This window comes from Drosophila miranda, chromosome XR (genome assembly GCF_003369915.1).
Source record: "Drosophila miranda strain MSH22 chromosome XR, D.miranda_PacBio2.1, whole genome shotgun sequence".
In the NCBI taxonomy this organism is placed as follows: Eukaryota; Metazoa; Arthropoda; class Insecta; order Diptera; family Drosophilidae; genus Drosophila; species Drosophila miranda.
This window is the reverse complement of record NC_046674.1, coordinates 19,420,267-19,436,567: the sequence shown is the minus strand read 5'-3', so window position 1 is coordinate 19,436,567 and position 16,301 is coordinate 19,420,267. Positions and strand designations below refer to the sequence as shown.

Below are 16,301 nucleotides of genomic sequence, written 5' to 3'. Positions count from 1 at the left end.
AAGCGGATGTATCTGGCAGATACGCGACCAAACTTGCAATCGTATCGCCACAAATTTCAAGTTTTCTTTTCTTCTGCTCCCCGGCGTTACCAAACTGTAAGAAAGCGACAAAATAAAAAAAAAAACACTCGAGTGAAAATCGTTTCAGCGCGCATAGCAATGGAAAGTGCGACAGACAGCCGCCGCAGTGGAGCGCGTAACTGAAACGGTCAATAAAAGTTAAGAGCCAAACGCCACACATTGCTGGCATTCCTCCAGACCCCCAAGAGGAGAAGAAGACCGTAGCCCGTAGACCGTAGACCGTAGACCTAGCGACCGACGCGCCGAGAAACAACAAAACCAAAGCAGAGCAGAGCCGCTTGAACGTCGCGCGCAACTGATTTACGATATTCGGACCGATAGTTGAGCCACGCCACAGTGGTCCTAGGCTAATCAGGTGGTGAAAAATAGTCCAGTTTTGTAAAACATATTTTAAATGCTGTATACCCGACTAGTACCATACAACGTGCAGCTACCCTAGGTACAATTTATTTACAAGAAACTGTGAAGCTTTGTCCTAAAGTTAGCCCTTCTATTAGGTCTGAGCCATTTGCAGTTCTAATATTAAAGATCGACCCAACCCACTGTGCCGCGGATCTACGACCAGCGACAGCGACTGCGCGACGAACTGCGACGCTGACAGCGCCGCTTGTCACTCGCTCACTCTCAAATGATGAATTTCTTTTTTACGACTCGTAATCGCAGTTACCCCCTGTCCAGGCGGCCCGCACGGGGGGTGAGACAAAAGGAGACAAAAGATAGCGGATCGTGTCGAAATATTTAGCAAAGGAAAAAAACATTAATGAAAGTTTTTTCCGTTCATTCTATTCTTTTTTTTTGCTAGTTTTTGCTTCTGCTTTAGCCTCTGCCTCTACCTGTTCTGTTTGGTTCTGTGGAATGTGCGTGTTCTGAACGGCTTCTTTGGGCAGGGGGTAGAGGTCTCAAGCAAATAGAAAAAATGCTGAAAATGTTTGTGCAACGACAAAACAAATCAAAGAATAGGTAGAGGCTGGTCAAGCGCCTAGATAGAGCCGAAGAAAGAGAGACATCGAGAGAGAGAGCACATACATATGAAGAAGATCAGGTGTTTTTGCGGTACCAGACCAGAGACATTAGAGAGCGGCAAAAGAGTGTTGTTAGTGGTGCCTAATATCCTCTTAGATACATTCTCTGAAATAGCCATAATAAATCCTATAAATATGCATAAATATGCATTAAACTTCCCCTTCTCATCTCATTAAGGGCACTCCGGCTGGCCAAAACTTGTACGATCATCAACCTTGATTACCTTGAGCGCTGGACTGGCCCTTTTCCAAGCGCCATAACAAGAGGCAGACGAAGACGAAGAGGAAGAACAGCAAACTGAGGTCTCAATTCTGGCTTGCCAACTCCTCCCTCTTTCGCTGTCTCTGTCTACAGTATCTATCAACCTCTGTTTATAAATTCTTAGAACTATAAAAGACCCCATCAATTCATTAGCATTTTAGATTCAAACAAAACTTAGAACATGAATGACGAGCAGCTTGAGGTGATACGACTCCTTGATACCCTTGCGGCCCTAATTTGATTGGAAAAATAAGTCACGAGAATTTTAGCAAATTAAAAAAAGATAATAGGTGGTTATGAATTATTCGGATGGGAAGGGGAGCTTTCGAAATGTCGAACGTATTTTGCTTATAATATTTAGATTCTAGACTGGGATCTTTATTTGGTCGCTGCTTACTTCTGTTTAAAACCCGTATACCCTGTCTCTGCAAGGGTATGCTGAGGGGCGTAGCTGCGCTGCCAGCGCTAAGTCGCGTCGCGTCGCTGTTGCAGTCGCAGTCTCAGTCAACGCTGCTCTCTCTCTCTCTCTCTCAGGTGATATTTTTCTTCAGGTGGTGCTTTTGCTGTTCTGTCAGCTTGGATGAGCTTTTTGCGAAATTTTACACCTCCACACAGATTTTCTGTGGAGATCTGGGTATCCATAAGCGGTATAAGCATGTTTATACGTAAATGTACGTACGAGTGATATATGGGTCTACTTGTTTTTGTTGCTGGTCAATATTTACAAATCGGTAAGACTCAATTTTGGTAACGCTCCAGCAGAGCACAGCTGAGTGAGAGCGCACGCTCTCTCTTTACCTGGCCCTCACCTCTCTATCTCGCTCTCAATATCTCTCTCTCTGGCTGCCGCTCTCAGACATGATCTCACTCTCAGGTTTTTGCCTTACGATATCAAATTGCTTTATTAGCCAAAAAACAAAAAAATAAGGCAAAAACATGGCCATGTTAAATCTTTTTATATTCTTAAGCTTTGTTCTTATTGTTTTTTGTTTTTTCCACTATTTTTTGTCGATTGTGTCTGTGCGATTTCTTCTCTGTCACTTTGGCACTCGTTTCGGACGTGTTTCTGGGAGGAACACGCAAGCAGTTCTATATTTTATAGAAAATTGTTGATACACATTTATCTGCCTTTTTGATGAGTTCCAGTTGTTGCCAAAGTTTTTTTTCCTTTAACTTTCATTGCCACGCAGAGAATCAATCAGTTTCGGGTCCTAAAAGTATGTTCATTCAGTAGTTATCTATCTAGGAACAAGCTTGTATTATCAATCTGATCAAAGAGTGCAGGATGGGATTGAAAAAGAGCTACTTGATTTATTTGGAGTCCCAAAAAGCTTGTTAAGCTTGGCTTTATATAATTATATTACACTTAACCGAATGATCTCAATCAATCACTATAAAACTTAAAAAAAAACTTGGAATTTACAACAAAGGCAACTGATATTTGCACTCCTTTTTTTGGTTTACAATCCCTGCATTTGTATTTCCTAAGATCATTTTCCGTGTTGGATTCCCCTAAAAACTTGACAGTTTTCTAGTTATAAATTTTAGTTGGGTTTTTCTGATGTTTTTCTGTTGTTGCTGGCTGTCTGTCTCTCTTTTGGGCCAAAACACGTTGCAATTGGCAACTGGTTTACAGCTATGCAACGGCAAACACACTCGCACACACACGCAGAAGGAGAGGAGAACACTCACAGACACACACACACACATATGCACAGCCCTAGCTAGACACTAACACATGGGCAAAGGGACGCTGCAGGTGAGTAAATGCCAATTTTATTATGGCCTTTACTTTATTTCTTTAGAAATATATTACCATGGAATGCATACGGTTTCGATTTTCGAATCATTTCCATTATATTATGGAGTATTTTCAATATTCGCTGTATACCTTTTAGATACTCATTCTGTTGTTGTTGTTTTTTATATTTTTCGCTTTTCTTTTTAGGGGCCACTTTTGTGCACTTTTTTCACACACAGAAACACGAAACAGAAAATACCATTAACGATATGATGTTGCTGTTGTCTTGAGCACTGAAAAACCGTTCGTTACGCTTTGGCAGACATTACGAGCCACGCTCCGCATCCGCGTCGTCCCCCACTCGGCACCCTACCACCAGCAATCCCCCGACAAGATGATAGCTCTATTGTTGCTGTTGCTGTTGCTGCTGCTGCTGTTGCTGCCCGTAACCGTAAGCGGAGAGCGAACTCGTCTATCTTTGGCAACGCGTTTGTCGTATCTGCGACAAAGCGGCCAAAACTCAGCTTCAGGCCCGAGAAGCTGGCTCCACGGCACAGCGCAGAGCACGGCCAACAAAGGGAGAGCGAGAAAGAGAGAGCGAAATCAAGAGAGAGAGAGAGAGTGATCGTTGTCTGGGCTCAGATTTAACCATACGATCTACCTGAGCGCAAGGTGTTTCAATTCAAGGTGAGGCATTCGCTGAGAGCACTCCCACGATATGACAAAAGAGTGCATTCCTTTGCGAGTGCCTTACCTTTCCTGATTACACCTTTTTACGGTATACCTGTGTTCACAGCCGGCAGAGGTGCGATCAAACGGCTACATCGTAAGTAATGGGATTTTCATAATGAGATGCATGCTATCGTAGGGGTAGCGGCCACATTACGTAGGGAATATCGCAAGGTGTCGTATAATATCGTAGATTAGGTTTTCCGCTAAGGCATACCTCAAAGCTGCACAGAAAATCATTAGGGAAATTAAATAGTGAACTTAAATCTTACTAAAGTATCCAAAATCACTCTTCAAAACAAATGTGAAAGTTTACTGGTTTATCTGTTGAAACAAGAACAGTTTTTCTTACTATACTATGTTGTCTGGCCATTCTTTGATGACAGATCTGTATGTTTATGGTATAAAGTTCGGAATTTAACGAAAATACAACTATTTTTTGGTTGTTGACCGATCGTTTTTTTTGTTAGACATAGCGGATCTAGCGGAGTTCGACGAATGACCTGTAAAATCACAGCTATATTCATGCCCCTTTAATGCGTTCCTACATAACGAATCCTGGCTTCAGTTATATTCGAATCACCCAGAATTACTAAAAACCGATACCGAGACCCAGCACAGAGGCTTGATATCAGCCAGTTTCGTTCGCATCTAACGAATCTGTTTGCATTAAGTTGTCCGTTCATGCAGGGCTCTAATCTGTGCATTCATGAAACAGACTGAGATGGACTGAGAGACTAGGACTAGGACAGATAGAGATGGCTAGATCGACAGGGCTGAAATACTTATCAAAAGTATATAAACCTTCTGGGAACTGTCCATTACTCAAGTTGATTCGTGGGTATAAAATAAATAATGCGAATATTACAAAAAAAATAATAGGTATTCATTTTCAAAAAAATATGAAACGCTATAAAAAACACTGTACATATATGATATAGTCAAACTTTCCGCAAAGAACATTAAATGGTGAAACCGCCCAATACAAATATGGATTAAACCTTCTAGTGCTCGGGAAGTGTTTGTCCAACCATTAAGTGGCATAATTGATTAAGAAGAGACTTCTTTTATTTAATATTGACATTCAATGCTTGCTCTTTTTCTTTTTCGCTTTAGGCTTTGATCTGTCGCTGCTCTTCTTTGACTTTTTCTTTGATTTCTGTTTGGATTTCTTAGACTTTTTCGAGCTAGAGCTTCGGTGGGAGCTCTTTTTAGATTTGCTGACTCTTGATCTCTTGGCCTTGCGAGGGGACGAGGCAGAGCAGGAACTAGATGTGTCACTAGAACTATCGCTATCACTATCGTCAGACGAGAGAGTCTTCTTCTCCACCCACTTGTCGGCAGAGCGCTTCTTAGGAGCGTGCTTCTGCCATAGATGCTGAAGCTTCGCCTCGAGGTCAACTTCGGCATGGTCGGTCTCCTGGGTCCTTGGAGGCGGCCCTTTTCCAGGCAGCTTGGGTCCATAGATATCCTCGGCTGGCACTTGAGCCATGGCCAGCTCCTTGTCGTTCCTCAGTCGCTCCTCGCGCGACTTGTAGGCAATCTTCAGCTTGTTCCCCTCGATGGGCGCGAACTTTGCAGGCGCTGCGGCCTCCTCTATCGGCTTGAAGAGTGCCGCAAAGATCCCGCGCGGCGGTGAATTATTTCTCAGAACATTCAAGGTTGCCGCCGAGGCAGCCGAGGTCGAGGGCAGACCCAAAGCTTCATTAATTGCAGCCAGTTTTTCCTGCGGAGTGGACAATGTTGCTATCTGAGGAGGTGGCACAGCCACCTTCTCCTCATCGTCGCTATCCTCGAAGATGCTCCTAAACAGATCCTTCTTCTCCGAAATGGGTTTCTCCCGGGACTCATCGACAGCATGCTCCAAGGGAGTCCTCGGCACAAAACTTGCCTTGACTATAGGCTCCTCTTCCTTCTTCTGAGCAGGTTTCTCTTTTTCTGGCTCAGGCGCCACAGCAGCTGGAGGGGCTAAGGGAGCTAAAGCAAACGAAGAAGCTACAGCTGGCTTGGGCTTCTCCATGTGCTTGGGTCTGATCGTTGGAGTCTGAAAATCGGCCTTGCTATTGATGGAAGTCTCCAGGTAATCGAATATTGATATCTTGGGCTTTCCTTTGAGCTCCTTTGGCGGCTCCAGCATGGACCCACCGAATGGTTCGGCTATGTTGTAACGCTTGCAGAGCAGCGAGGCGGGCTTCCACATGGTCTTGGTCCGCTCCATGACCACCTTCCGCTCCTCGGGCGGCTTCTGCTGCTCCTTGGCCTGTTCCGCCTGGACGGTGGCCTCCGACACGAACCTGTCGTACATGAGCCCATTCAGGGGTCGATAGATCTTGGCTGCCTGAATGAATTCCTTCTTCTCCATCTCTCGATCCCACAGGGAAAGCGTCACCGGCTGCATGTTGGCCAGGAACTCTGTTATCTCCGCATCTGTCTTGAGCTGTGCGTCCAAAAATTTATCGTAGCGTTCCTGCTTGGCCTCGTCCGCCAGGAAGGGCTTGAAGCCACCTAAGGGAGTCGCAGAGGCTGCAATAGGGAGGGTAGGTATACAGCGATTTAGAAGAGGTACATAGTGCGAATACGTTCTTACTTACCCAAATCCTTGGTCTTGAGGACGGCCTTCTCCTGGATCGTTGCATTGTTTTCTTTCACCTGCTTGGCCATCGCTGTTGCAGCCGTCTCTGCTTTGGGAAGCTCCTCCTCGGTTATCAGACCACCCTTGGTGAAGCCTTCAGACTTGGCGTTTATGAGCTCCAGCAATTTGCCACGATCCTTGAAGGGATTGCGGCTGGGCGGCTGCGGCTGCTGCTGCTGCTCTTCTTTCTGGCTCTTCTGTTCCCCCAGCAGCTGGGCCCGCTGGTCCGGATTGAGGTCGTGCCTGCCGAGGCCTGTCTTTTTGTATTCATTCCTCGCCTCCAGCTTCTTGGTCCGCTCGCTGTCCATGGGCTCAAAGCGACTGCGCCGCTGCAGCCAGTTCCTGGGCTTAAAGTCCCGTGGGAGATCTATGGCGTAGGACTTTTGCAGGGCTGCTCCCGACTTGTCCTCGCTGAAGCCATCGATGACGTGGCGCTGCTGGACGTGCTGGAGCTTCTTTTGCTTGGGCTTCTTGTCGGCCAGGGAGAAATCGTAGCGTGTCAAGTCATCGCGGGCATAGATGTCGTCGTCCTCCTCTTCAAAGGCACCAACTCCAAAGGCCTGGCCTCGTATGGAGAGCTGTTTCTGCTTGGGCTGCGTCTCCAGCTGGCCGAACAGATTGATGTGCTGCATGGGAGCTGCTGGATGGGAAGAGGACGACTTGGACAGAATGGGGTCTCGGCTGAGGCCGGAGTAACTCATGCCGAAGCGATTCTCCTTGGGCGTGTAGAAGATGGGCTCGTAGTCATTGGGGGCAAAGGTGATCTCCTCATCATCCTCATCATCATCATCATCATCGTTTCCTTCTTCTACATCTGCGTTTTGAAGCTGATCCAGGCTGGGCAGTCCCTCGGCTCCGTAGTGCTCAAGGAGATACTGCTCCCGCTTGTTTCTGGCGCTGGCCAGACGCTTCTCCTTCCTGGTCTGGCGGGGACCCACGCCCTGGCCCGGCTTCCAACCCATGCTCTTGAGTATCCTCATGGCCACCTTGTCGCGGACTGGGCGGAGCAGGTGCTCCAGCACTGGCACCCCTGGAATGGGACCGACCTGCTCTGGCTGCATTAGTTTCCTCTTGCGCTGGCCCGTGCGCTGCTCCTCCTCGCTCTCCTTGGCGAACTCCTCGCGAGTGCGTATGCCCTGCGGCGCGATGCCGAACTCTCCCAGGTCCTCCTTGTCCATGAAGTCCTCGGGCCGCTGTTGGGCTCTCGGAGTGGCCTTCTCTGCGCGCGAACTCTTGAAAGTCTTCGGTGTCCAGCCCTCCAGGGAGCCCACCGTGTTCCAAAAGCCGGCACTGAATCCGCCCGTGAAGGCGCCATGGAAGCGCCTCTTTCCGTTCTCATCTTTTACGATTTGGTCCTCAATCGCCAGCGGCTTCTTGGCCGGCACTACGTCTGCAAGAAGATGTGTATTTAAAGTGTTATTTTCTATCCTATGGCTTGGCGAAAAAACTTACCCTTCTCCAGCGGTGGAAGCGGTGTGCCGAAGCGGTGCAGGGATTCTTCATCATCCATTTTAAGCAAAACAAAAATTACATTTATTTTCGTTAAAATTTGTTTGGGTCAGAAAACAGTGTGTCCACACAGCACAGATAATAAACAGCTGAGTGGACTGCCAACCTGTTCACTCTTCACGAAGAGCTGCGACTGCTTCGCAACATTCCTAACGTATTATTTAAACAATTCACTAAATAATATATATAATATAAAAAATGAGGAATTATAGTGAGATAATATTTATATTCTACGTTCTACATTTATTATATTTTTTTTGTATTATACATTCCTATGCAATGGTACACCAGCTTAACAATATTCTACAGAACTAAATGATTAAGATTATTCGAATATGAAGAATTAAAATTAGATAAAACATGTATTTCACACAAGATTAATTGCTTATTTCTTATACATAGCTTACAAAAATCCAACACAACTGCAGCACATGTAATTACATGTAGAGTCACGACATGAACTCGTGACGTGAAAATAGTCACTGCACGTAAACAACGCTCATCTTTAGTTTTCAAAAACGGTCACACTAAAACACTGCAAATATTTTACAAACACGATTTTATTGCAATTTTAGGCTGCCTGCAACAAAATTACATTGCAAATGGTAAGCAGGTGACGACCAGCGCTTGGAAAAACATAAGGGGGCCGGTGGAGCAAGATCCACCCAGCCGGAGACCACTCTGTAAGGCCAAGGCAGTACACTGTCTGCCTGGGCCCCCGTCTGTATGGGTGACTAATGATGTCAACATTTTCTGTTCTGTTTTCTCTTCAAAGTCGACGGCCATTTTTTGCTAGCTTAGACGTTTGACTTGAACAGCGGCAAAGGCATTCAACTGCTCCCAAGTAAGTAGCCACCTGTAGAGCACTATCAGTGCAGGGCAGAAAAAACTAATGTGAAAACCTGTTGCAAAATCATCAAACAGCATTCATAACGCTCTCACACACACCCACACACGCTCGCACCCAATCCTGGCCACCTGACACGCAGACACGGGCACAGGCAGAGAGTCGTCAGACAATATGTCGGAGAAGAACCTCAAGGTAGGCGCCCGGGTCGAACTGACCGGCAAGGATCTGTCCGGCACGGTGGCCTACGTTGGCATGACCAGCTTTGCCGTCGGCAAGTGGGTTGGTGTCGTGCTGGAAGAGCCGAAGGGCAAGAACGACGGCTGCGTCAGGGGCCAGCAGTACTTTCAGTGCGAACAGAACTTCGGCATGTTTGTGCGGCCCACGCAGTTGCGTGTGGTGGCCCCAGCGCCCGGCACTCCCGATTTCACCCCGCCCACGGCCCAACCCACAAAGGCACGGCTGAGCAGCTCACGCACCTCACTCTCGTCCAGTCGGCAGTCATTGGTAGGCTCACGAACCCAACTCACCGCGTCCCTGAGCGAGCGGACCGGCTCGAGCAGCAGCATTGGCCCACGCAAGTCCCTGGCCCCGCAGAGCAGTAAAGACAGGGAGGCCTCCAGCACTTCCCTGGCGGAGACAGCGGCAGTGGTGGGTGGAAACGGCTCGCATGCCTCCTCCAAGCGGGCCTCGTTCGTAGAAACGGGCTTCCTGGAGATCCTGAAGCCGCAGTTCACGCCCTCCCAGCCGATGCGCTCGCCCTCGTTCACGACCCTGCCCCAGCCTAGCGGAACGTCGTCGTCGGAGGACAAAGCCGCGCTGCTGGAGTCGCAGAAAACGAGTGCGGAACTGCAGACGCAGCTAGCCGATCTCACGGAGAAGCTGGAGACGCTCAAGCAGCGCCGCAACGAGGATAAGGAGCGAATGCGCGAGTTCGACAAGATGAAGATCCAGTTCGAGCAGCTGCAGGAGTTCCGCACTAAGATCATGGCCGCCCAGGCCTCCCTGCAGAAGGAGCTGCAGAGGGCCAAGCAGGAGACCAAAGACGCCATTGAGGCCAAGGAGCGGCATGCCCAGGAAATGGCCGAGCTCTCCGACAGCGTCGAGATGATCACACTGGACAAGGAAATGGCCGAGGAGAAGGCAGACACCCTCCAGCTCGAGCTGGAGTCCTCGAAAGAGCGCATCGAGGAGCTGCAGGTGGACCTCGAGCTGCTCCGCTCCGAGATGCAGAACAAGGCGGAGAGCACCATCGGCAACATCGCCGCCGATGGCACCACCACCGGCGGCCTCTCCACCTACGAGTTCAAGCAGCTGGAGCAGCAGAATATACGCCTCAAGGACACGCTGGTCCGCCTAAGGGACCTCTCGGCCCACGACAAGCACGACATACAGAAACTCAGCAAGGAGCTGGAGATGAAGCGCTCGGAGGTGGCCGAGCTGGAGCGCACCAAGGAGAAGCTGAGCGCAAAGATCGATGAACTGGAGGCCACAGTCGCCGACTTGCAGGTGATCCTTAAACTTACACCTAAGCTCTCTCTTCCTCTGTGTGATCCTGGCACTCCCAAGAATATTCATGGCTTTTCCTGCACCTTATTGGCTTGCCTTTGGCTCTGTTCGCTGCTTTCGTTGCTATGTAATTTTCCCTTTGCTTTTGGTTGATTAAGAATTTTCGTGGAAAATCTAAAACAACTTTTTCCATTACGTTTACCTTTCTTTTCGCTGGCCCGCATAATAATACATATTTGCAATAATTCAAGGAGGTAAATTTTGTTGTATATCTCTTAAACGATCCCCCCTCCTCCCGTTCAGGCAAAATTATTCACATTTCCCCGTAATGGTCCCCCGAATGAACCATCATTATAAAGGATATGTGTATTAAATACCATTTCGTGTATTCCTCTAGGAACAAGTCGATGCCGCACTTGGTGCCGAGGAGATGGTCGAGCAGCTGGCCGAGAGGAAAATGGAGCTGGAGGACAAGTTGAAGCTGCTGGAGGAGGAGATCAGCCAGCTGGAGGCCCTGGAGGAGGTGCACGAGCAGCTGGTGGAGAGCAACCATGAGCTGGAGCTGGATCTGCGCGAGGAGCTGGACCTGGCCCATGGGGCCAAGAAGGATGTGCTGAGGGAGCGTGATGCGGCCATAGAGACCATCTACGATCGCGATCAGACCATCACCAAGTTCCGGGAGCTGGTCCAGAAGCTGAACGAACAGCTGACGGAGCTGCGCGAGCGGACGTCCAGCAATGAGGACAAGTCCCTGCAGGACCCTAGCCTCAAGCTGGCCACCGAGACCATCGACTACAAGCAGATGTTCGCCGAGTCCAAGGCCTACACGCGCGCCATCGATGTCCAGCTGCGCCAGATCGAGCTGAGTCAGGCCAACGAGCACGTGCACATGCTGACGGCCTTCATGCCCGAGTCGTTCATGAATCGCGGCGGCGACCACGACTCCATTCTGGTCATCCTGCTCATCTCTCGTATCGTGTTCAAGTGCGGCATTGTGGTGTCGCAGACCCGTGAGCGCTTCCCCGCCGTGGAGGCCGTCACCCGGGAGGCAGTCACCCAGGGCCATGCTGTCCAGCAGTACACCTTCAAGTGCCGCCTGATGCACTACATCCACAATCTGCAGTGCGCCCTGCACCAGATCCTGTACGGCCTGAACAGCTGCCAGCCGGATACGCTGCTGCGGGCGGGCAGCTCGCTGCCGGAGATGGTGGCCCAGGAGAAGATCGTCGACGGCATCATCGAGCTGCTCAAGTCCAACCAGCTGGACGAGAACAGCACCACGGACAACATCGAGAAGTGTGTGGCCTTCTTTAATGCGATGAACTCGGTGCTGTTGGCCGGCGAGCAGCTCCTCAACGAGATCCAGATGATCCGCGACTGCGTGGCCTCGTTGGGGGCCGCCTGCGAGAGCATACTCAATGACACGGCCATTGCCAAGGTGATCATTCAGGAGGCGGGCGCCACCAGCGACTCCATGCTGTTGATTCAGTACCTCAACGAGCAGATGGAGAGCATCAGGCAGCAGGTGAAGCTGATCAAGCGACGCCTGCCCAGCGACCAGCACGTGATCAAGTGCGGCCTCTCCCAGCACAAGGTGGACGCGATGCGCGCCCTGGCCCAGAACATCAGTCGCATCATGTCCGCCATGCACCAGGCCACCCGCCAGTCCCTGGCCGCCATCGTGGCCAACATTGAGAGCGACAATGCCGCGGAACATACGCTGCCCCAGGACAAGTACTGGTCCCTCCTGTCCGCCGCCTGCGAGCGCATCTACGAGCAGGACGATCGCGGACCCACGCACAACTTCAAGACGCTGCTGGCCCAGGCCAACACGGATCTGCAGCACATTGCCCAGCACCTGCTGGACAAGGAGTACGAGATCATAACGGCAGCCAACACCAGCATCAGTGGTAGCGGCAGCGGACCACAGCGTCCCACTGCAGCCCAGAGCACGCCCATCATCCAGCGAGCGCAGCTTATCAAGAAGCAGCTAGAGCAGAAGAACGTTCTGTCCGCCACTTTGGAGAACCGCGAGGCGGACATCAAGCAGCTGAAGCTGGCCGCCAAGATGAAGCAGAACGAGCTCAGCGAGATGCAGATCCGCAAGGATCTCGCCGAGAAGAAGTTGAGCGTGCTGCAGAACGAGTACGAGCACGCGGTGGACAAGTGGAAGCATCAGTACGAGGAGACGCGCCAGCAGCTGTCGCTGAAGGAGAAGGAGTTCGAGGAGACCATGGATCATCTGCAGAGCGACATCGATGCCCTGGAGAGCGAGAAGAGCGACCTGCGGGACAAGCTGAAGCTGAACACCAGCACCGGCAAGAATCAATCCTCCGACTCGCATTCCCAGCACAGTTTATCCACAGCCGCCTCCGCCGGACCCGGCAGCACCAATGTCAGCTACTCCACGCCGGCCGGCACCGCTCCAGCGGTGGCCGAGGAGGTGCAGCTGCTCAAATGCGCCTTCAATCACGAGCGGAACGAACGGCTGCGCCTGCAGGCCCAGGACATGCGTGTGAAGCTCGCACAGTTCGAGCCCATCCATGTACCCCAGCCACAGGATCAGCGCATCAACGCCCTGGAGTCGGAGCTGACCAGGATGAAGCACGCATGGGTGCTGTCACTGCTACAGGTGCGCTCCAAGGATGCCGTCTCCTCGGGCAGCCTCAACACGGTGGCCCTTCAGCGACGCCACCAGCCGGTGCCGCTCAAGGGCGAAATCAGCTCGAAAGCTTCCCAGCTGGCCTCCGACATCCTCACAGAGTACCTCCAGAGGAAGCCCCATCGGGCAGCCCGTGGCCAGTTTGCGTCCTTTCCTACCGTCGATGTGAAGCGCGTCCTGCAGATTTGAGACGCCAAAAGAACGAGCGACGGACACGTGAACGGGAACGATAATGAGGCCAGGGGAAATCGGAATAGAATAGAATTGTATTTGTATTGCTAGCACAAATTTGGTTGGGGGATCCTAACTGAAACTCAAGCTTCATTCACCCTTTGAATTCCCATCCCAGCGATTGCCTCAAGACTACCCCTTCTCCCCCGCACCTCTGCACATGTGATGGCCTCCCAAACAGAATGGTTTAAGAGCAACTGAAACTGAAAATTGTAACTCTACTTTTACTAATTTATGTTTTTTGTATAAAGATAAAACAAGCTATAAAGATTATATATATACTTAAAGAGTAATACCCAAGTCTGTAAACCTATCGTGTTTATCTCTTAACAAACCATCTGTTTCTGAAAACTAACCTCAGTCGAACTAATACCTGTATTATCTAGGGGTTCCGCTACGAAGGGAGCCACGAGTACATATGAATGTGAAAGAGACAACTAAAACAGAGATTATTCGCATGGAAGTGATCAATAAATACTTCTGCATATATATATTTCAAGTATAAATATATTTTGCTGATTGTTGTATGAACAAAAATGAATTATGGACGTGTTTTGTTGGGGAATATTAAGAACTAATAAACCAATCAACAAGAACAAGACTATTGTTCATTTTTACTTCCGGATTGAGGAATAGAAAATGGAGAGCCTTTGAGACTTTAATAAGGAGCAATTTTGGGTGCTATTCCGAACAAATCTGAGCCAAGACTAACTGATTTTAGTAAGTTCGCTACACTGCCCTCCACCTCCGGTGCTTCTGAGTCGAACTATCGCATTTTACCCGCTAATTGATGAGTTTAGGGACCTATTCGTTCTCAGAGACTATTAGAGAAAGATCAATCAAATCCAGATTCCTGTGATATCACACTGTTACAGGTTTATTTCGAAATTTCGCACCGCTCCGCTTCAACCTACATTTTTATATATCCTGATCACATAAACTTGGAACAATCGAGATTCTTTGCGCTATCTTAGCTTTTAAGAAACGAAGGCACGTTGAAGAGAAAACCTTCTGTTAAAGGAAAAGTTTTATGCGGTGATCTAGGAGTACCGAGATTTGGATGTGGCTTTAAACCGAGAATGCAAAAACAGAGTACATACAGAGCTGTTTTTGTTGTTGTTGGACTGCTCCAAAAAATCGTGCCCACCGCTGCTAGAGCCCTAATGTTGCCCTTCCTTAACCCATCCAAAATGATCTTCTCATTCCAGCACATTCAAGTAAATTTCCCCCATTTAATTTAATCACAGTTTTGTCAAGCTGAGTTTAACTTTCTAGATCCATCAAGAAGTCACTGAAGCCACTGGCTGCGCTGTGGTGGGCCCCAGCACCAGCAAAAGCAACAGCGATTTTTTCAATGCCATTTGGCTGCAGCAACAACTGCTGCAATGGCATGAAACTATTACATTAGACCGACCATAAACCGTGATGGCCAAAACGGCCCCCTTCCAGAGACTCTCTCCCCTTCCATCAAGCAAACCCTTGTGGTGGAAATTTTCAATTGAAAATAGTTTTCCGTTGCCCTTCTGACTGACCAAAGTCTAGACCGTAGAGACCCAACACTGAGGCTTCATCTGACCCGATTCAGAGGGCTCTGGTGCAGCACTTCCTCTGGAACGATCTGGAAAAATGGAGTTTAGATCCCATACGATTGCTTCAGGGTTCTCGAACTCCACTTTATAGAGCGGCTTTTGATGTGTGTCGCCTTGGTTCCGGAATCCAGACCCCGTTTACAGCCATTCTTCTCACGCCCAGCTCTGGGCCCAGTGGCTGACCTTTTTACGGTTGTTTTGTTCGTTTTTTGGTGTTTTTTCGTTTATGATACCGCAGTGGGTTTTGTAATACGGTTACAGTTCATTTTTAATTTCAGTTTTGGGTTAAAAGCCAGAGAGAGAGAGAGAGGCATTCATTGACTTCCCGCTCTGCTTGCGGCGACCGCCAAAGTGACAGATCAGATCCTGACACACATATCCAATAACCAAAGACCACTGACCATAGGGTTCTCCAGTTCCTGCACTCGTACTCGTTTCGACAACAATTGTCAGAAAAGACTCGGCCCAGAAAATGCTATGTAAGGCCCCACCAAGTCGTTGCTGCTGCTGCGACTTGACTGTGCTGCTGTTGACTCATGTAGAGCGCTACAAACAACATAATTATGGTACATATTATAAGCCAGATATGAGTGCCAGATATGGGGACTTCACACTGAGACTGTAATACCCTAAGCTCTTTGTTATTCTCCTAACCAAATTGGTCTGAAATACGATGTATTCGAAAATAAAATTGGTTCTTGGGTTCGTTCAAATGTTTTGCAAGCAGGAATACTTTCTTTGATGTGGATTATCCACCAGTTGTTGCTTTTTATACTGGAAAGAAATACGTTGAGCCCTCAAAAATGTACATTTATTGGAAGTTCCAAAGTATTCTCAGAGGTTCAGATTGTCGGTTCTTTAAAGTAACTCACAAAAAAAAGAACACCAACATCCTACCATAGTCAATAAACTTCCACAAGAGTTGGAGCAAAAAAAATAAAAATAAAACAGAAATAATTAAAGAAAAAACTGCGATACAATGCGGAGCAAGACCGAAACCAGTTTAGGTGGAGTATGTATGTTTCCCCCCCAAGATGGATAGGGGGCCCCCAACAAGAGCGAGAGTGTAAGACTTTAAAGCAGCTCAAGAACACTCGATTGCAAGTGTATTGCAAAGAGTGGAAACTGGAAACTGGAGACGGAGATGGAAGAATTCCATGCGGATGCCCCACAAATGATCAAGTAAGACCGACCCCGCGGAACCCTTCCTTCCTCATTAGTGACCATTAAGAAACGAAGAAACCAAAGATTGATCTTCAGCGGAAGCACGGAAGTTTCACTCTTCGGCGAAGGAAACACCCAGAAACACACAAGCCAGAAAAAAGTTAGTTACGCCTGGTTAGGCCACCATCTGAAAGCTCAATTTGGTAAATGGCCAAACAGTAGCCACTAGACAGCGACGTACATAAACTAGAGACCGACCACGCAACATCGGCATTACGAGGAGGTGGGTGTGCACCTTCAATGGAGCTCTTGGGATGGAGCTG

General features: G+C 48.8%; 2 protein-coding genes across 2 annotated transcripts; one reads left to right on the top strand and one right to left on the bottom strand.

The window, feature by feature from the left end:
- Window positions 1–4,843: 4,843 nt before the first annotated feature.
- Window positions 4,844–8,075, bottom strand: LOC108151234 (G patch domain-containing protein 1 homolog). Its single transcript, XM_017279733.2, has 3 exons — window positions 7,920–8,075; window positions 6,427–7,857; window positions 4,844–6,358 (listed from the first exon to the last, which is right to left on the bottom strand). The coding sequence occupies exons 1-3, from the start codon at window positions 7,975–7,977 to the stop codon at window positions 4,920–4,922; spliced, it is 2,928 nt and encodes a 975-aa protein (XP_017135222.1). The 5' UTR covers window positions 7,978–8,075; the 3' UTR covers window positions 4,844–4,919.
- Window positions 8,076–8,472: 397 nt separating this feature from the next.
- On the top strand, window positions 8,473–13,724 carry LOC108151233 (dynactin subunit 1). The gene is made up of 4 exons (XM_017279731.2): window positions 8,473–8,581; window positions 8,752–8,820; window positions 8,901–10,332; window positions 10,730–13,724. The coding sequence occupies exons 3-4, from the start codon at window positions 8,998–9,000 to the stop codon at window positions 13,181–13,183; spliced, it is 3,789 nt and encodes a 1,262-aa protein (XP_017135220.1). The 5' UTR covers window positions 8,473–8,581; window positions 8,752–8,820; window positions 8,901–8,997; the 3' UTR covers window positions 13,184–13,724.
- Window positions 13,725–16,301: the final 2,577 nt, after the last annotated feature.

Bases quoted from the DNA above. Each gene is read 5' to 3' on its own strand.
- LOC108151233 (XM_017279731.2), top strand. From the start codon at position 8,998: ATGTCGGAGAAGAACCTCAAGGTAGGCGCCCGGGTCGAACTGACCGGC. The intron at 10,333-10,729 runs GTGATCCTTAAA...GTATTCCTCTAG, and splicing joins CCACAGTCGCCGACTTGCAG to GAACAAGTCGATGCCGCACT.
- LOC108151234 (XM_017279733.2), bottom strand. From the start codon at position 7,977: ATGGATGATGAAGAATCCCTGCACCGCTTCGGCACACCGCTTCCACCG. The intron at 7,858-7,919 runs GTAAGTTTTTTC...ATCTTCTTGCAG, and splicing joins GCTTCCACCGCTGGAGAAGG to ACGTAGTGCCGGCCAAGAAG. The intron at 6,359-6,426 runs GTAAGTAAGAAC...TCCCTATTGCAG, and splicing joins CCTCAAGACCAAGGATTTGG to CCTCTGCGACTCCCTTAGGT.